Source organism: Myxine glutinosa, chromosome 1 (genome assembly GCF_964187855.1).
Source record: "Myxine glutinosa chromosome 1, kmMyxGlut1.1, whole genome shotgun sequence".
Taxonomy (NCBI): domain Eukaryota; kingdom Metazoa; phylum Chordata; class Myxini; order Myxiniformes; family Myxinidae; genus Myxine; species Myxine glutinosa.
Window position 1 is genome coordinate 309,150,615 of NC_136261.1, and position 21,504 is coordinate 309,172,118.

General features: G+C 46.3%; 1 protein-coding gene across 8 annotated transcripts in view; it reads right to left on the reverse strand.

Moving 5' to 3' along the window:
* LOC137439901 (plasma membrane calcium-transporting ATPase 3) overlaps positions 1 to 21,504 on the reverse strand; it is a 480,661-nt gene that overhangs the window by 195,011 nt on the left and 264,146 nt on the right. For 6 of the 8 annotated variants that reach the window (XM_078768497.1, XM_078768519.1, XM_078768498.1 and 3 more), the window contains exon 7: positions 8,477 to 8,518. The exons of the other annotated variants lie outside the window; for them this stretch is intronic. In XM_078768497.1, coding sequence (XP_078624623.1) covers positions 8,477 to 8,518 — 42 coding nt within the window. The remainder of the gene's footprint in view (positions 1 to 8,476; positions 8,519 to 21,504) is intronic. 8 annotated transcript variants of the gene reach the window in all.

The window sequence follows — 21,504 nt, forward strand, 5'->3', positions numbered from 1 at the left end:
TTGGTAGCATGGATTGGGATACCGTGATCACAGACAAAGATGAAGCAGGAGCCGTGGAGATTGAGGAAGCAGAAATCGACGCAATCCTATCTCCAGAAAAGGAGAGTAGTGATGATGAGATGGATGAGGATCCTCAAACCTCTGCATTCTTTGTTCCAGAGGAAAAGACAGTTCATAAATTTGTTGGTGATAATATTATAGACCTGAACATTGTGTCACTGAATGGGAACACAGCATTCCATGCTATGGGCATGATCAAGGCAACTTGTCCGGCTCCGGCAACAAGACAAAATGAGCTTCTCGCAATTATCCCAAGAAGAAAGATAACCTTTGAGGAGAAAGCAGCAACTCTCAAAGCAGCAGAGGTGAAAATTCTGTCCTTTGTGCCAAAAAAGAAAGTAGGATTGGCAGACTTTCAGTTTGTTCCGGTAGCAGATCTCCGCCAAGACCCTCCAGCTTTGCTACCAGGGGACATCGCTTGGGCGGCAGGATGGGCTATCAAGAATCACAACCCCGCGTTTGAACATCACAACTGGAATGGTTTCATGAAGTCAATACACCTACCTGAATGCAAGGAGAAGTCCCTCATTGAGTTTCTTCCAATCATCGAGGGTGACCCGAACAACTACAGCACAATCAACACTACTCTAATGGAGTGCCTACGCAGCAGTCAGTCTCCTGCTGTCATCACGTTCGACCTGCCAATATGGTTGAAAGCAACTCAGATAGTCCTCCAGTCTGAGTTGCCCATCATCACAAGATTAGGCGGGTTTCACCTCCTGAAAAGCTTCCTGGGGTCCATCGGGGCAATCATGGCAGACTTGATACAGCTGGTTTACCCAGGCAGCAGCACTGCAGAACACATCCTCTCAGGTGGTGCTTATGCCAAGTCCATCCGGTTTCACCTTCTTGCATCTGTGGGAATTACCAAGTTCGTGCTGAGAGATGTTGTGTTCAGTGAGCAGGAGTTCAAAGACATGGAGGACTTCATCAAGAATGCAAAAGATGAGAAAACAGGTAATTGCAATCTCCCCAATCTGTAAATCTCCAATACTCAAATTGCCGTGCCAAATGAAATTTCTCATATTATATAATTAATATCAATTTCATACTTTTATTTTTCAACAGGTACAACGTACGCAGCAAGGATAGTCACTGTGTTCAAGGAGAGGATGGAGGAGAGTTTGAAGACCTTGGCTGAGGGAGGAAGAACATCTGCACTCTGGGTCTGGTACCACGGCAGAATCGACCTCATCAAGGTGTTCATCAGGTGTGAGCGTATCCCGGATCACACAGGTCACCTCAGCTGCATCATTGCAATGCTGAACACCTTCGCAGCAGCGGGCCACCATCAGTATGCGAAGGGAGCAAGGTTGTACGTACAGCTGATGCAGCAGCGACAGGACAGTCCGGCGTTCCAGGAAACTTTAACCAAATTCACCGTGTATGGCAACCATGCAGTCAGGTTCTCAGACCATGAGTGGTCAGGCACATGGACCGACATCACGATAGAAACCACACTCATGTGTGATGCCAAGTCCTCAGGCGGTCTAAACAGAGGACGTTTCCGGAATGAATCTGCTTATAAGTCTTGGGTTCAGACGCTAAACCACTTCTCGTTCATTCACCAGGAGCTGGAAGGAGGTATGAACACACGTGGAGTACCTGTCCACACAGACGTCACAAGAGCCCAGATGAAGAAAGACGATGATGCTGTCAACGCCATTGTTGGATGGTTGGAGGAGGTTAACCTCTTCGATGCAACACGGGACTTGAAGACCCTGGTATCCTTCTCCACGGGGTTCAGTAGCACTCCCGAGGACCCAGTCAATGCTGATCAGGCAGAGGAGGTTGGCAGAGCCATGCAGGCCAAGATTGATGGAAAAACTTTTTTGGATACAATGGAAACTAAGCACAAGGTCAAATCATTAGAGAGCTTCAGAAGTGGACCCAAAGTCAATGGGAAGAAGCTGGTTATTGACTCACTCAAGCTCTTCAACCGCCTCATCATCATCAGTGAGCGTGAAGTCAAGACCAAACAAGCCCTGTGATTTGAGTTGACGCCAACACCGATGTTTCTATTTGATAAAGACCAGAAGTTGCGAAAGCCAGACAAGGCTGCCCTAGCAAGGGTCCTGAAAGCATTTGTGGAACCCGTTGAACAACACCCCTGCACGAGCCTGGTGATTGATGGTGGGTGGCTCCTGCACAACGTCAGATGGGAGGCTAAGCTCACCTGGAAGGACATCGCTGAGAGCTACCTCCAGTTTGTGAAGTCCATGGGGAGCCATTGCCTCAGGATCACTGTGGTCTTTGACGGATACGGCAGCTCCACCAAGGACCATGATCACCTGAGACGAACAAAGAATGCATGCTGCGACATTCTGATTCGCCCAGACATCAAAAGCCTCGTTCCAAGAGAAAAATTCCTCGACAACAAGAGCAACAAGACCCAGCTCATTCGGCTACTTGCTGAGACATTCGGTAGAAATGGGATCAGTGTACAGGAATGCCCCGATGATGCAGACACCTCTATCATCCGGGCAGCTCTAGATGAGGCAAGAGAGTCCCCTGTTGAGGTGAGGGCTGAGGACACCGACATCATGGTTTTGCTGATTCATCATGCTGCAGACCACCCGATCTTCCTCACAACAGCCAAAGACACATCTTACGATGTCGGAAAGATCCGGGAGGCCCTCCAAGAGAGATACCGGAAGTATCTGATCTTCTTGCACAGCTTCTCCGGCTGCGATAGTGTCCGCGATTTCTGGGTTTAGCAAATCAACTTTGCTAACCAAGCTCTGCAAGACTGACAAAGCAGAGAGGGCCATGGACGTGTTTCTGGACATCCGAGCCAAGAAAGATGACATCATCAAAGCCGGCTGTGAACTATTCAAGCTCATGTTCCGCGGGAACCCATCCAAAGACTTGGGGGACTTCAGATTTGACATCTTCAGCAAGCGGGCCGCTGCTGGGAGCATCAAACCTGAGAAACTGCCCCCGACAACAGAAGCTGCAGCACAGCACTCTCTCCGGGCTTATCTCCAGACTAGAGATTGGCTGCTGCTGCAAACTCCATCATTGGATGTCCTGGACTACGGATGGAAACTCGGTGACCAAGGTTATGCGCCGGTCCCTACAACAGACCCTATCGCACCGGACTATCTTCTGAAGTTTGTCTGCTGCAACTGTGAGGGGGAATGTAGCACACTCAGGTGCTGCTGTAAAAAGCAAGGAGTCAAGTGTATTTCTGCTTGCGGCAACTGTCATGGTAACTCTTGCCAGAACATCAACCAGCCAGATGACGAGAGGAGTGTGGGATATGCTGGGGATTAGGATGAGTAGGGTGAACTAGGGAACTGACTAACCGAGGTTTCAATTGAGATACATTTCTATTTCTATATAAAGCTATAACTTTATCCACAATTTTCACATTTTAGCGGCCATTTTGGACATCATTTTGGCCACCATCTTGGATATAAAGCAAGATAATAATACAAATATGCTTAGCAAGAGTTCACAATTGTCCTAGAACAATATTTTTGTGGTTTCTTCCCCATATTAAGTATTAAATTTCTGGCCAAAGTATGACTTTATCCACAATTTTTCCATTTTGGACGCCATTTTGAATTTTGACTTTTCCCCAAGGATTTGGGAAGGAATAAATTGAGAGGTGTTTGTAGACACCTAGATGAACACATTGGTGAAGAAAGCTATTGGTAAGCAATTTTTTCACAGATTTTTCAAAAAAATTATAAAATTCCCTAACTACCCCCAAATATTCCTGCAGGTCGCACAAGATCTGCCTGCAACCCTCTTATGGTTAAACTGCCAAAATCAAGACTCTCTGCTCACCTTCACTCCTTCATTCCTCTTTTCCTCCACCTCTGGAACAAACTCCCTAACTCTCTTCGATCCCACTCCTTCCTCCAGGTCTTTAAAACAGCTGTTCACCACCATCTCTTATCTTCCCCCATCCAAAGCCTTGATCTTTTCTACCCCCGCTAATTTCACCCCAGATTCACTTTTTTGAGGTGACTTTTGACTTCTTTCCTGGAAGTCCTTGGTGTCCTTGCGTTTTATACCTATCCTGCCTCCCCCCAGGCCCTCTCCCTCCAAAATCATCTCCCGATGTCCCTGCTCTCAAATGTTGCGTTTGTGTGCTTCCTCCCCTTCTCGCCCCATCTTGTCGACCGCTCCCCTTTTTATATACTTTGTTTGCTTGTTTGTTTGATTTGTTTGTTTGATAAATGTTAGCTCTTTCACGAGCCTCGACTCTGTATACAAAAAAAAAGAAAAAAAAAAGTCACAGACAAAGAAAGGGTGTGATTCTCCAAAAAAACCTGATTTGTGTCCTCTGAGTAAAAACGCCAACAAAAGGTAAGATCATTTATTGTGATAATACTACATAGATTTCACAGGAGTTCTCATTGGTTGATTATACCTTGTGAAAGTGGCTTTCAGCCTACGCGGCTTTGATTGCCAGGATAATACACGTAAGCATGTGGGCAACATGTGTTGCAAAAAACTCCTGGATGAGTTAGATGATACAGTCTGAGTAGGTCAGTTGATACGGATATCAACCAACCCCACCAACCTGTATCAACTAACAAACAACAACATGCATTTTAAGGCCATTTTCCCTGCTAGAGTGGGGGTTAGCCTTGCGGTCCCCATGACAATCTTCTCCATTTTGCCCTATTTTCTGCACCTCTCCTTGTTAACCCCCTTGCCCGCATTTCTTCTTCCACCATCTTTAGCCAAGTCTTTCTCGGTCTTTCCCATCCTCTACTACCTTCTACATTCATTTCCATCACTCTTCTCAACCAGTCAATTTCATCCGTCCTCAACACATGACCAAACCATCTCAACCTGTTCCTCTTCACAGCATCCATCACAGGCTCTATTCCCATCATCTTTCGCAATTCATCATTTGTCTTCCTCTCTCTCAACGATACTCCGCACATCCACCAAACCATTCGCATTTCCACCCTTTCCAGCCTTCGTTGCTGCTCTACATTCATTACCCATGTCTCGCTCCCATAAATCATAACACTTCTCACACATGCAGCATACACCTTTCCCTTCAGCTTCAATGACACTCCCCTCCTCGTCAGCACCCCACTCAGTTCCCGAAACTTCTTCCATGCACATCTCACTCTCGCAACCGTTGCCGAGTCTGATCCACCTTCTCCATTCAGCATGTCTCCGAGGCAGCAAAATGTTTTCACACCTTCCAGCTTCACGCCGTCTCCAAGATCCAACTCAACATTTCCTCCATCTGCAGCTCCCTCTGTGCACACCTTACATTTGAATGTAGCTGCCACACTGGTTAATGACCCTCTCAGGCCACTGCATTTTTGATGAACCTACTCAGCACACATTGTACATTGAATGGAGTTCACTCCGACACCCTTCTGGCATAAAGCACATGGCGACTTCCTTGTTCTTTCCACCTCACCACATGGTTTACCACTTGCCATCACCCTAGTCTTTCCGATATTCACTTTCAGACCTTTTGTCTCCATACATTCCTTCCACTTGTTCATCTTTTCCTTCAGTCCATCCATACTTTCCGCAATCAACACCAGATCATCTGCATACAACAACTCCCACGGTAAACCCTCCTTTACGTTCTGAGCCAGCACCTCCATCACAGCTACAAATAGTAGCAGACTTAGTACCGACCCCTGATGCACTCCCACCTTCACCTCAAACTCACCACTGTTCCCGTCCTTCGTCCTTACAGCTGTGCGTGCTCTTTTGTACATTGCCATCACTACTCTGATCAACCATTCCTCCACTCCTAACTTCCTCAATGCCCATGTTAATACTTCGTGTGGAACCATATCGAATGCTTTCTCCAGATCAACAAACCCAAGAAACAACTTCTTCCTCTTCTCCATGTACTTCTCCTGCAACTGCCTCACAATAAAGAGCGCGTCTGTCGTTCCTCTTCCTGGCATAAATCCAAACTGCATTTCGTCGATCTTCACCTTCTTCCTTATCCTCCTCTCCAACACCCTTTCCAATACCTTCATTCCATGCTCCAATAACTTTATCGCTTGGTACGAGCCACACTCCAGAGGGTCACCTTTCCCCTTGTATAGAGGGACAAAGGTACTCGGTTCCCAATCCAAAGGAATGCGGCCTTCTTTCACCACCAGATTACAGATCTCTGTCATTCTCTTCACACCCCAACTTCCTGCTGCCTTCAACATATCTCCCACAACTCCGGTCGGCCCTCTCGCTTTTCTACTCTTCATTGCTTTTATTGCTTCTTCAACTTCCTTCTCAGTTATCTTCTCTGCCGGTCCTAAAACTGGGTTACTCTCTATGTTGCCATCCCATTCATTCTCTGTATTCAACAGCATTTCCATATATCTTTTCTGTCTTCCTTTAATTCCATCTGGGTCCACAATGATTTGTCCCACTTCATCCTTCAAGCAACTCACCCCCATCACATCACACCTCTCTATCGCTATCTGCTTTGCAATCCTGAATACCGCTCTCTGACTCTCTTCCAAATCCAAGCATTCTCCGAACATTTTCCAACATGCCTCCTGCACCTCTGCTACCTCTTTCTTTGCAGCCTTCTTGGCTGCCTTACAACTTTCATGCTCTGCTTTTTCTGCTCCCATACCCTTCGCCTTCTGCCACTCTTTGAACTTCTTCCTCTTGTCGTCAATCCTCTTTCCAACTTCATCATCCCACCACCATGTTTCCGAGTGCCTCGGTGGTCCTTTTGTCCATCCACATACCTCACCAACGGCTCCCAACAGACTATCTTTCATTGACATCCAACCACTTTCAAGCTCAACCACATCATCCTCTACCCTACTCAGCGTCTCTTTTAATGCCTCCCTTACTGTCACCTCTTTCAACCTTCATTCTCGGTTGGTACTTCACCCGCCGAGCTCTCCTCACACCTTTCACCCTTATGTCGCTGACAACCAAGTGGTGCTGTGAAACAGCGTCCTCCCTGCGGAGCATATCCCGAGATGACGTTCACCAAGAGCTTTCCATTCATCATCAACCTATCACTCACTCAAGTCACACTCACCACACTGTCTTCAAACTCCTCAGAAAACAGGACACCAACACCATTCACACCTTCTGGGCACCCTTGCCACACAAACTTGTATTTCTGTCCCTGCCTACCCTTCACCATTCTCACACCACTTCCCTTCCATCTCGTCTCTTGCACACAACATATGTCCACTCTTCTTCTGATTAATACTTCCACCACTTCTCCTGATCTCCCGGTTATTGTCCCTACATTCCATGTCCCAAACCTCAGAAACCGATCTCCACTTCGGGCTGTACCCTGCTCATATGTCGTTGTAATTGTCATGGTTCTCTTTTTGAGGCAATGTTTTCATGGCTGGATGGGATGCCCTTCCCGACGCCAAACCTCTTCGTCACCTCTTACGACACACAGGGATACGGTGTACCTATTCTAAACCAGGGTACACACCGGGAGACTGTACTGTACCTGTATCAACTAACCCATTCATTTTTTTTTTTTTTTACCAGACAATGCTGTAGCCATTTGTAACTGGGCTTCATACATCATAATATATGTAGGCCTATATAGCCTACACTGTCCATCTTTAGAGTATAAGAGTTGTGTCCATCTGAGTTGTGAATCTTGTTCCTTTCCTGATATTTCATGCTTGTCGATTCATTTGTTTGGCAGATCTTTTTTTTCTCTCTAACTTAACCTTTAGCCCTATTGTTAGATACACTTTACATGACCAATGTATACATAGCAGGTATACAACTGAATAAATAACAAACAAACAGCTTTATTTAACAGTGCTCATTGACTCTGAAAATACCATTAGTACAAATATTATACAGAAATGATGGTATGTAGCCTAGTTTGATGTGTATCTGTAATTATGTGCATGCTAATTTGTTACCATTGGCAGAAATACCATGTAAATGGATGTATCATCTAACTCATTCACCATGTAAATCAATGTATCATCGAACCTACCAAGGTGTATCAACTAACCCACTTGGTCAGGTCAGATGATACGTTCGACAAACAGATTTTTTGTGAGACACCATTCCAAGTTTGATAACGCAGCGGATCTGGCATGCTTCACAGATATGTACAAGACCCTGATATTTATTTTGGACAATTCATGAATCCTGTCGAGCTAACAGTCTTCATTATAGGCCAACATAACTGAAAAGAGTATCAAATAACCTGCCTCTCCCCTACCTCAACAATCATAATCGTACGTGACCTCAAAATCAATAGGCTTCTCAATTGTGACAACCTCTACAACTTGGTGAAGTTTCATGATGATCGGTTTAGAATTGTGACCTGTAAGCGAGTGACAAAAACAGACAAACAAACAGCCAGAAAGAATAACAAACACAACCGACCAATATACTTGAAAAAGTAATAATGATTTACTTAAATTTTGCAAGTAATAATGTGATCATGAGTCTCGGTGATTACCTTTGTTCCTTTTCAATTCAGTATCTTTGTCCTGTTTTTTCCCTACGAGGACAAAAACAGAGACAAGAAATTGATATGCACAAACAGCATGCCATAAAGCATTTGTTGTAAAAAAAAAAGAAAAAAAAGAAAAAAGAAAAAAAAAGACAACATGGAAAAAGCCATGACATGGATGGAAAGAAAAATCCGTTTAAGATTGTTGGTGTGAATGTGGAGGAAAACAAAGGGGGGAAAGGAAGGGGGAGGGAGAAATACGATGAAGTTGAACCCAAATTGGCAAGATATATTTGAACTTTACATCAAAATGACATCCAGCGAACCAATTGGCTCTTTCTCAAATTATGAGAAAGTAAAATTTTCGGAGCAGACATACATGCAAAAGGTATGTAAAGAAAAACAGAAAACGTTGTGTATTGCAACCCAAAAGTTCACTCAGTAAACGAGGTTAGATATCTTCATAAACAACATACACAAATGAAGGCCATTTTCCCTGCTAGAGCGGGGGTTAGCCTTTCGCGGATTAGCGGGTTCTTTACAAAAGATTGTAAAGGTTGTATAAATAAATTAATTCCAGAATTTACCTCCATAGATTCAGTGTCTATTACACCACACAAGAGCTGAGTATCGTCCCTCCAAATATTGACGATATAGTGATACAATCTGCCTGTCTGCATGTTTCTCCATCTGTGAACAGGATATCTCAAAACGTTGTGGACAGATTGGAACGAAATTTAGTGGAGAGGTTGTGTATATGACAAGGATGAAATGATTAGGTTTTGGTGAAGATCCAGGTAAGGATCCAGATTAGAGAAGGTTTTAAGTGATTCGTCACCATTGAGAGATCGGGACAAAAATTATATTCCAGCTCTCAACCCATCCCATGTCTATCTATTTCTTTAAAGTTTATGATTTGTTTACAATAAGCGCATGGGGGGAGGAAATGCACATCGACCGCAATAGTGGAGGTGAGTGTTGTATTTAACTGTAGTGTTTGGTTCTCTGAGCGCAGAATGTTGTGAGCTGCCCTGGGGGCATCGCTTATTGTTTGCATGCTTTGCCATCTTGATGAAAGCTCTTCTGCACGGGGTCTGAGTTAGAGTTCAGATGGGGTGATTGTACCAGTGCTAATGCCAAATAGTCCCCCAAATACTCGAGCACAGGCTCAGGATCCTCAATGGAAGACCGAGAGGATGAGGCAGGACAACTGGCAACTGAGATGGGATGAAGTTTTCTCACCATTCACATGAGAGGCGAGAGAGAATGGAGTTGTGTATATCTTTTCTTTTCTTTTTTTTTTACTGAGACTGTCGTGTTCTGATAAAATGAGTCCTTCATGTCGATATTATTACTAAAATCAATGAAAATAGTCTCAAAATCTTCAGTTTACGATCCCGTCCACCACTTTTTTTTTTCGCTGCGACGAGCAGCTCGATGAGAGGACCGCGTTGTTGTTCTTGTTGTTGGGGTGCCTTTTTGAATAGCGCATGCACATACACTCGGGACGTGCGTTGGTATGAGGTAAGAACATCGTGGACTAAAATCACGCATGCATATAATTTAATGACTGGTCGAATTTGATAGCGCATATTGCAACGGATATCCTCATGATTCTACATGCCTGGTGTTGGCTTAGCAGTTAGGGTGCCGGCATGGGATCCTATGGATCCTGGGTTCGAATCCCGGTCGATCGTTGAATTAATGCCAGGGGAGTTGACTCAGACTGTCATCCTTCCGAGGTCGGCAAATTGAGTACCAGCTTGCTGGGATGAATGACCACGGTGTGTACCCCGATTTAGAATAGGTACACCGTATCCCTGCGCATCATAAGAGCGTGACCAAGAGTTGGCGTCAGGAAGGGCATCCGGCCATAAAAGCATTACCTCAAAAAGGGAACCATGATTGTCATGGGGCCCGCAAGGCTAACCCCCGTTCTAGCGGGGAAAATGGCCTTAAAAGAATCATTCATTCATTCATTCATCCTCATGATTCTACACGTCGCAGCTGGTGACCACACTGTGGTCATTTTTCTTCATTATTGAATGTGTCGCTATATCGACAGTTTGAAAAAAGTAATATCACACTGATGATATTTTTTGAAAATCTTATCAAGTAGATAATAGAGATATCGCAAAACCCTATCTAACATGTTACATTAGTTATTTGTGCCTGTTGTTTGTGTCCAATATGATATCCTTATTTAAAAATAGTAAGATTCCTGTTTGGAATGATATTCATTTTTGTTTGACTGTCAGGCAGGCGGACCAAGTAAAAAATATTATCTCACTTCTCCCTGCGCATGTGTGATGGGGCCGAATTCAGAGAAAGTACTGCTAACCTACAGGTTAATTTTCCAATTCATATTCCTATTCATGTTCAAAATATTATATTCAATTGAAATATGTTGGTCCTCGATCATAATCTGACGTTTGTAAATGGACAGATGGACATAAACCAATTTGTTGACCACGCTTTTCGCTTCACATAAAAGAGGTAATAAAAAAATAGGGGCAATACCCCTGGGCACTCATCTGGTAGAATAAAGAAGGATACTACACGACCAATGGTATTTTAAACAGTATCACGGTATTTTAAACCGATTTCAATGGTTGCTAGAAGACAGGGCAACGTGTAGAATCATACTAACGTAATCATAAGACTTTATACAAACAAACAACAAAAAAAATACCTATTTTGGGCACCCTCTTTCCCATCGTAGACTCACTCAGACCCTGATATTTCTAATGCCGTAAACAAACATTGTTAATCACGGGTGATGAAGGTTGTGGTCAAGTTTCATCGAAATTTCTGAGAAGAAAGCAAATACATATTTTGGGGGGAAACCCTCCCCAAAGACCCCCATTAAGGCCCGATTTATTTAATGCTGTGAACAAACTTTGGTACAACATGGGTGATGAAGGTTGTGGTTAAGTTTCATCGAAATTGTGTGTGTAGTTTTGGGGAACAAAGCAAATACCTATTTTAGAGGGTCAAACCAGGACTCAGTTAGACCACTCCGTAAACACAGCATTCAGAAAATCGGGGTCTGGAAGGAAACAAACTTTGGTACATCATGGGTGACGAAAGTTGTGGTCAAGGTTTGTCGAAACAGTGTGTAGTTTCAGAGGAAAAAGCAAATTTCTATTTTGAGGGGTCAAACCTGGATCCACTTTGACCCCCGGGAGACCCCCCCCCTTAAACACCGATTTTCTTAATGCCGTGACAAACTTTAGTCACAACACAACAAATATAATTTGTGCCAAGTTTGGTCAACACCCATCAGCAGTTTCGGAAAAGAAGTTGCAAGTGTTTACTGAGTGGCGTACGGACGACACGTCATCGCATAAGCTCCCCGGAACTACACTCCAGGTGAGCTAAAAATAAAAATGAATCAAAGCTTGTGAATTGACCATGCATGCGGGAAGATGCACATTCATGTTGAGGAATTCATGACAAGATCTTCAAAAGCAATTTCCCATGAATGTCTACAAGGGAAACTTAAAGGGGAACCCAAACACAATTTTTTTTTCTTCTGAAAACCATTGAAGATCATTAATAATTGTCTAATTTGAAGCGAGATGTTTTTTGAATTTTTTCTGACAACCACAAAAAGTGGCGGGGAAAAAATCCCTGAAAAGTCAATTTTCGATTTCGCCAGTGTCGTCACACTCATAACCCACCTTAATCCTAATGGCGGTTACATAGAGAAAGTGTATTTCGAGCGCAGATTCCGATACTGATTCCACCATCATTAGCATCTCTGAATGTTCCCAGTATGTTGAAACTTATCAGTGGGATTTTGAAGAAACTATCGGAGACAACATTAGTGATGGAAATGCACAAACTTTCACAGGAATTATGGAATTAATGCGAGCGATTCAGATGAACATGGCGACAATGGAGGTGTTCGTGAAAATGCAAACGCCGGTCACATGTTCATTACAGATTGGTAGGTTTTGTTTTTCCGTTCAAATGACAGATCAGGGCTTTTGTATTAATTGATAAATCAGTTATCTTACTCCAAAGGATATAAGGCACGGACAGCACTGACAGGGAACAACACAGCCACCATGTCGATGCCATGTGCTATTGTCATGTGCGTGCCATGTTGATGTCTCGCTCCAGTGGAAGAGGAGGTGTTGTTGAGGCGAGATCGGTCGCTGGCAGGCCAAACAACACAGGTGCTTGATTCACTGCTCAAATCGCCTGTGCACATGTGCTGGTAGCTGGGTAGAGATGGTCTTACAGTTTTGAGCGACGACTGTTTCTTATACTTAATTGTGGGAATGGCATCCTCTCTCAAACATGGCAGATAACCACAAGATCTTTCCATCTCTGTTGTTTCATAAGTTCTGTGAAAAATGTTCCAAGTGCAAAAGCAAACATTTTGTAGGCCCAATCTACACGAGTATTTCAGACAAACCTCAGCCAATTTCTGGCAAACCTAGAGTCTTTCAACCATTGGTGGAGCATGAAACCATCTCGGTTTATATTACTACCTCCACCACAGATGCATCAACTGGGAATATTTGTGGAAAATCGAACTTTTGAGTTAAATTGAGATTTGAGAAAATCGAATTTGTCGTTTGAGTTAAATTGCAACGCGATGTAACCTGAAGAAAGTACGAATATGGCGGTCGTGCTCTGCGAATGATGTCATGGCTAAGAGTGAAGCAGAAATGTTTGACTCTTAATCACAAAAATACCGACTTTATAAATCGCAAATCGCAAAAAAGATGCATTTTGTTGGGTATCAAGAGAAAGATTAGCGTCAAGGTGATTTGAGTGTTTGGGTCCCCCATTAAGTGACATTTCACTGTCTTTATAGCCACAGGCCATAAACCTTTCAGGATCGATATCCGATGGGACATTTTTGTGGGGGCAGGGGATGGTGGTGGGGGAGGGGAAGTGGGGACATCAATAAAGTTGTATCTTCAACATGAAAAAAATATATAAAAAATAAAAAATGTCACTGATCAAAGGAATTGTCTTACCGACAGGATAACACCTGGCCTCAGATACATTACGGCTGACAAGACCAGATCTGTCTTTTAAGCGGGTAAGCATTACCCCGCGTTCCAGCCTCGAGCTGCCTCCATCTCATTTCCTTCCACCTAATTACCACTTTGTTTTCCTTTTTTTTTGTATACAGGATCGAGGCTCGTGAAAGAGCTAACATTAAAAACACACACACAAAAAAAAAAATCAAACAGGCACACAAAGTATATAATAAGGGGAGCGGAAGACAAGATGGGGAGAGAAGGGGAAGCACACAAACACAACATTTGAGAGCACGGACATCGGGAGATCTGTGAGAGGGAGAGACAGCTTGGGGGGTGGGAGGCGTGGGAAGGGGGGAGGGGGTGGGAGAAGTATAAAACACAAGGACACACCTAGGACTTCCAGGAAAGAAGTTGGTATTTCAAAAAAGTGGATCTGGGGTGAAATTAGCAGGGGCAGAAAAGTTCAAGGTTTTGGATGGGGGAAGATAAGAGATGGTGGTGAACAGCTGTTTTAAAGACCTGGAGAGAGGAGTGGGATTGAAGAGAGTGAGGGAGTTTGTTCCAGAGGTGGGAGAAAAGAGGAATGAAAGAGTGAAGGTGAGCAGAGAGCCAAGATTTCGGCAGTTTAACCATCAGAGGGTTGCTGGCAGATCTTGTGCGACCTGTAGGAATATTTGGGGGACAAAGCACAGAGAGAGCTGGGGGAGCAAGGCCGGAGAGGAGTCGGTAGAAAACAGAAAGACCACCTACCTGCCTGCGGTGAGTGAGTGAAAGGCCCTCAGAGATAGCTTCATCGCGGGAGATTCCAATGATTCTGAAAGCTTTGGTTTCAACAGCGTGAAGCCGAGCTACGTGTGAGGCAGGAGCACCGGCCCATAGGGGAGAACAGTATTCCATTGAGCTGCGGATGAAAGCCTTGTATGTGGTGAGGAGCTCAGGTGTGCCTAGGAAGGACTTCGCACGACGGAGGATGCCCAGTCGGCGACTGGCTTTGGAGGCCAGCTTGGAAATGTGGTTTTCCCAAGAAAGATCATGGCAGATAGTGAGACCCAAAAGCTTGAGCGACAGAACTTCTTGGAGAGGATTGTTGAGAAAGTTGATGGGAGGGTTGTCCAGTCGATCTTTTCAGAGAGACATAGTAAGAGTGTGATATTTGTCAGGATTGAAAGACATGTTCCACTTGTTTGACCAGTCTGTGATTTTGTCCAGGTCTTCAAAGAGTGAGGAGGCTGCGGACTGCCGATCTGAGGGAAGATGAATGGAGCGGCAGAGAGTGGAGTCATCAGCAAAGAGATAGAGAGGATTTTCCAGAGTCAGAGAGATCATTGATAAAGACCAGAAAAAGCACAGGGCCCAGAACACTGCCTTGGGGAACTCCAGCCTGAACAGGAAGGGGAGATGAGAGAAATCCATTCAGGGCCACACGTTGACTACGACCAGAGAGGAAGTCCGCAAGCCATGCATGGAGATTTCCATGGACACCATATGAGGAGGGTTTGGTGAGCAGAGCTGGGTGCTAGACCGTATCGAAGGCACGTGATATGTCAAGGGAGACAGCTCTGATTTCCTGTTTGGCATTGAAGACCTCCATCCATTGTTGAGACAGCAGAAGCAGCATGTCCAGAGGAGAATGACCTGGTCTGAATCCAAATTGATGATCGGAGATCAAGCCATTGGAGAAGAGGAAGGATTTGATATCTGAAGCAATGATGGATTCCATGACTTTGCTGATAATTTATTGGGAGCAGGCTGATTGGTCTGTAGTTGCAAGGATCTGTTTTTGCACATTTTTTGTGTAAAGCAGTAATGTTTGCTGATGACCTTGAGCAAAAAAGAGGGTGAAACGAACAGAGAGAGGGTGAGATAGAGTGGCAGAGCAGGATTTTAGGACCCGTGGGCTGATGCCGTCTGGTCCAGTTGCAGAATCAGAGTCGAGGTTTGACAAAAACTCCTCCACCTTGTCAGGAGAGAAGGACACAGAGTCCAGGAGCAGTTGTGTTCGACTGGGTAAGGTGGGAACAGAGAGAGATGGGTTTGGGACACAAGATTTTGAGGGAAACACAGAGTTGAGGCATTCGGCTTTGTCACGTGCGATGTCAACTGTGTAGCCATTTGAGGTAAGGGAGGGGATGGAGGGGGAACAAACACCAAAAACGGATTTGACCAGACGCCACCAGGATTTGGAGGAAGGAGACAGGTTTGAGAGTTCATTCTTGAGTGTGGAGAGATAGTGCTTCCTGGCACTCCTGAGGGTAGACACACACTTGTTCCGAGCTTGGTGGAAGGAACTGAGATTGCCTTCAGTTGGATTAATCTTCCAAGAGGCAAAGGCAAGTTGTTTCAGGGCAACTGCCTCACCACAAGATTCAGTGTACCATGGACGGGAGGAAGGGTAGGACAACTGAAGACGAGATGGGATAAATCTGTGCATGAGAGAGAGAGAGCAGTTTGCTTTGGAAGAATTCCCAGGAAGAATTGATGTCAGAGGCAGTGGAGATGGGAGACAAGTCCAGATGATTGATGTCTGCTTGAAGACCGTGCCAGTCGGCCTGAGTGAAATGCCAGACTCGTCGACGCTGAGGAGGCTTTATGAGAATGGCCAGAGAGATGTCCACTTTAACAAGCACATGATCAGAAGAACCGATTGGAGCAGAAGAAGAGCAGCTGACATTAGCAGGGAAGTTTGTCATAAACAAGTCTAGAAGAGAAGATACTCCATTGGCTGAGATCCGGGTCGGGAAATTGATAGATTGTGTCAATCCCAGTGAGTCACATAAGTCCTTTGCTGAGTTGCCATGACTGGTGAGAGAGGAACCCACACCCAACCAGCTGGCATGATGACAGTTGAAGTCACCACATATGAGGAAGAGAGAGTTGGGATGAGTGGATAGAAGTTGGTCCATGTTGTCAGACAGTGAAATGTAAATGAAGTCATCACTGTTTGGAGGACGGTACAGAACACATATGAACAAAAGGTGGGAGCAGAGAGGAAGCCGTAGCCAGAGGTACTTCTGGGGGTGAGGTGGAGAGAGGGCAGTGCAAGGAGAGTGAGGAAGAGAGTTTTTGATAAAGATAGCCACCCCACCACCAGGACGAGGATCAGGTCTATCATACCGGAGGAGGAAGTACCCAGGAAGAGATATTAAGGAATCAGAGACATCTTGAAGGAGGAAAGTTTCTGTTAATCAGATCAAGTCTGGATTGTCAGAAGCAACCTGTATGGAGAGGTTGCTGAGGTTTCTGAGGAGCCATGGCTGGTGAGAGGGGTACCCACACCCAGCCAACTGGCATGGTGACAATTGAAATCACCACATATGAGGAAGAGAGTTGGGATGAGTAGATAGAGGTTGGTCCATATTATAAATATGGACCTTATTATAATATGGATAAATATGTTATAAATTAGAAATATATCATTATAAAATATTGTTGGGGTTTTGAGATTGTACATATAACATCATCAAAGGTTAAAGGTTTGCCCCCCATAGTTAGTCCACAAGCAACACGTAGGCCCACGTAGAGTACTAGTTATGTCATAGTATGTGTAAGAGTGGGCCATTTACCTAGTGATATCTGCATTGTGTAAAGAAATGAGCTGAGGTCCTTTTCATTTTGCGGCCACCCTCCAATTACATCATGGGCAAACTCGATCCCGCACCCCATTTGGCATCCCTCAAGTTTGTTACGCTTTGGCTGCCAGCAGCGTTCGCTGCCCTTGGTTTGCTCGAAACTAGTCGGGTACCACGAGGTGGGCCTGGAAAGAGGGAGGAGCATGGGGTCGGGGTGTGGCGGAGTCAAGGAGCACGTCAGAGGCGGTGACGATAAGAGCCATCAGCCAACCAGGGCTCAGAGGGCATGGTGTGATAGGGCGTGGCAAGACGTGTCTAGTAAGTTCCAGAGGGTTCCAAGGGCGTGGGCAATAAAACCCTTGGCGCGAGGCCCCCACCACAGTTATGAGAAGGGAGAGGCGCTCATGAGTTCGCAGCTCTGAGTTGAGAAGGGAGAGGCGCTTGTGAGAACTTGTGCAAGAGAACTGTATTGAGAGGGCTGAAGCCAAGCACTGGTTTGAGGACGCAGAGGACCGGCGTGCACACAACAGTGTCGAGAGCCCTTAATTGAAGAGCGCATTGTGAGCGCATACTGAACTATTCGCTTATTACGTACGCGGCCGCAGCCGCAAGTGTAACCGCCAAAGCCAGCCCGAACATTCGCCCTGTACTAACCCCGTGCGCGAAAACGACACGCGGAGAGGAGAGCTCCTGCCATCTGTTTCATCTGCTTCGCGGTGCGATTTGGGGACTGGAGAGCGAGCTGCCTGGACGCCATCCCTGGACGTGCTGACCTGTTCATCTGCAATCCCCGTGTGAGTGTCTGTGTGAATGGGCCCGTTTGTCCTGGGGATAAGTATAAGACTGTTTAAGGCTGCACTGTGTTTTCTTCCTCTTCTTCTTATTGTACAAAGTGTAAATACATCGTGTTATTCCTTTCTTCCAAATTCGACCGTTTCAGTGATTTCCTCCATTGGGTAAGCGTGGCACGATTACGAACCGCTTGGATCGGGTTTAGTCATTGATAACGGCTCGCGTCACGGGTTCGCTACCGCTCGGCGTATCCACCAACACCCTTGATTTGGGCGGGCTTATTTCCTCGTTTCTGGGCGGCGCGAGTGCTTAGGTATTAGTGATTAGTCCTACGACCCTACTTCGCGCTGTCCGGGAGGGACATCATAGGTCCCGGGTCCCGTCGGCTAGTCACAGACAAGGGGACTAATCCCCCCTTGGTAAAGGGGAAAGGCCGGCGCTGAGATCCACAACAATTGGTGTCAGGAGTGGGATTTGGAACCTGGGACTAAGTTTTTCGCCCAAATTTTGGACACCAATTGTGCACATGGGCCGCAACAATTGGTGTCGTGGAGTGGGATTTAGAACCCTACTAAATTTTTTTGGGACGAATTGGCTCCAAATTACGAGCGACCAAAAATTTAGTTTTAACATCCAAATTAAAATCGAGCAATGGATAACCAAGACGGTCGGATGTCGGTGGGGGTAGAAGATGAGGAGGTAGAGGAATTAGAATCGATAACCCAGGACCCCCGGGAAGAATGGGAAGAAGAGGAGACCATTGATGAGGGTGCAGCAGTAGGGGTGGCAGGGGAAGAAAATGGCGGCGCCTTGCACTTGGCGGCGGAAGCCGAGCCCGCAGCGCCAATAGATGTGGGCCTTATTATGGCGCAAATGATGGGGTATACGGAAAAGATGACTGAGAAATCCACCAGGAAAATGAAACAAATGATGGAAAAGAACAGTGAGCGATTGGGAAATCAAATCGGGGGATTGAAAAATGATATGGGTGGCCAATTGGAAGAAATGAAAGACGGGTTAAAAGGGTTTGGTAACAGAATAGGTGGCCAAATAAAAGATGGGGAAGGACATAAAGCGCAGGTCAAGCGGGAAAGTCGCATTGGTACGCGACGAGGTAACGCGATTTGAGGAACGCGGGGAAAGCGAGCTAGAGCAGAGCATAGTTAAGTTGACCGGGATAGAAATCGTGACACGGGGTATGGAAAAGCCGACGGCCGCCGAATTGGAAAAGCAAATTTTATTGGCACAGGCGGTCGTCGAGGAAATAATTAAAGCAAAAGAAATTATAGTTGAAATGGGGGTTGAAGAGACGGCAGAGATAGGAATTAAATCGGAGGAAAAGATGGAATATGTGCAAAGTCCGTGTTCGCATTGTGATGTCCTGCTGCCTAACCCCAATGAAAGTTTGCAGGTGCGGTTGGAGGAGAAGAGAGTCCCAAAGGTGAGTAGGAGCGTGTATGGCACGAAAAGGTTTGGCGCAAAAGTGTTTGGCGCGCGCTTGGGATCGCGACGTCACCCGGGCGCTCGTGGAAGGTCCGTGGTGCGGTGTGAAGGTGAATGGCGCGCGTGTGAGAACGGCGCCGGAGCGCGAGTGTAAAACGGTGTGTATGTGTGAAGAGTGTGAAACGGAAAGTGGAACGGAGTGTGAAACAGAGTGTGCGATGGCCGAGGAGAGTGTGCGGGAGTGCACACCAGAGCGCGTGATTGGGTGTGCAGCAGGAGATTGCACACCCGTGGGTAAGTGTGCGTTGATTGGGTGTGTGTAAGAGTGCACACCTGTGGTTGTTACGGAGTGCGTAACGGGAGTGTATGCGAGGGTGTGCGTTGGCCAGGTGTGTTACGGAGTGTGTAACAGAGGAGTGTGTGTTAAGGGAGTGTGCGAGCGGCGTCAGTGCGCTTGGGTGGTGTGCACGAGAGCATGCGGTAATAGAATGCAGGGAATGTATGAGAGGCGCTGGAGCGCCTCGGTGTACGAGAGTGGAGTGGGTTGCGTGTGTTGAGAATGCGACTCGGGCATCGAGGCAGACCGGGGCAGCGTTTAGCGCGACGTACAGCCGACGCGAGTTCTCCGGGTGTGGTGCGCTTTGTGTGTTGCGGGGGCCGGCGGGGATCATTGCCGCGGCGGCGTGCACGATTCGGGCCGGGCTCCGCCCTGTATGGTCGGTGCCACGCCTTCGCGGGAAAGGCAACCAGCACGGTTCCAGGGGAGGAAGGAGAGGTCGGACCTTCGCTTACTGGCGGGCATGGTGCTCCGACCGGGGGAGGTTGGGCCATCATGCCGGAGACCGAAAGGCTGCGCGCAGGGATGGCACCTGGAACCTTGGCCCAAGTATGCCTCATCCCCAGAATCGAAAATGCTGGACGGACCCAACCAACAGTAGACCAACCACCCGCATGCATTGCTCGGCTTTGCGAAGCCGAGCTGTGAAAATGTATTCCTGCATGGAGAGGCTCATAGTTCAGAGGACTGGAATAGTAATAGCGTTGGCGAATGGTACCTTTACCATTCATGGGGGCCCATGAGCTTTAGATTATGTGGATGGCAGTGAAAGCTAGACGAGGGCGGGCTAGGATATTGTTAGGGATTTAGAAATGACAGTAGGGACGAGATTTAAGTAGTGACTTTGGTACCGGTAGAGGGGACGTAGTCAGAGTAGCTGGATGATAATGATGAGGGGAGTGCTTAGTGTAAGGGAAGACGGGAAAGCACGAGTATTAGAGGGAAGTAGTTAGTTAGATGGTGCTGTGTGTATGAGCTTGAGATTGAGAATCTTTGTGATGAGCTTGAGCAAATGAGGAATTGAATGAGAATCTTTGTGGTGAGCGTGAGCAAATGAGGAATTGGTCGGGGATGACCAGAGGTGGTGTATGAGTGGTGTATTGAGGACGAATGGAATTGTGTTGAGTGAATGGGCTTGCATGGTGTGCAAGTGGAGAACAGGTGTGTGGAGTAAATGTTGGGAGTGAGTGGTGTGGAATGAGTGGTGTGGAGAGCATGGTGCAAAGGAGTGGATGGGGGAAGATGGACCCCTTCACGAATACCCAGGGAGGGTAGTTTAAAGTTAGGTAGAGGGCTTAGGTAAATTATTGGATATTGACACCTGTGGTGCAGGTAGTAGCAAGGAAGTGCTTTGAGGGGTGCATGAGTCTGTGGAGATGGCTGGGCGTGGGCCTGTTGGCGAGTATGGTTATTGGGGCACTCCGCCACTTGTAGTCTGTCAGCCAGGTGAGGCCGCAGGTAGGCTCTGGGAGCCAGTTAGAGTCAGAGTAGTGTTCAGTGGGGCCTGAGAATCCTGGGGGAGGAGCCGGGTAGCCCAATGCCAGAGAGGGCATCAGTGGGGTGAGAGAGCCAGGAGGGGCCTTCCACGATTTAGGGTAGTTGTAAGGAGCATGGTAAGTTCGGGTGGCGACTTCAGTGGCGGAGGTGCGCAGGTAGTTGGACCTGCTAGTGGAGCCACACGTCCCAGCCCCGAAATTGTGCGAAGGCACAGTATTGAAAAAATTGGGAGTGAGACCCAAATTTGGAAGGCACCAAAGGGTGGGTCAATGGGAATTGGTTTTTAGAACCACATAGTTTAAAGATGCCAATTGGCAGGGCATGACCCCAGGTAGTTTAAGAGTTAATGTTGTTAGAGTATAGTTCGGATGAGAAATCTCTTCACACCAT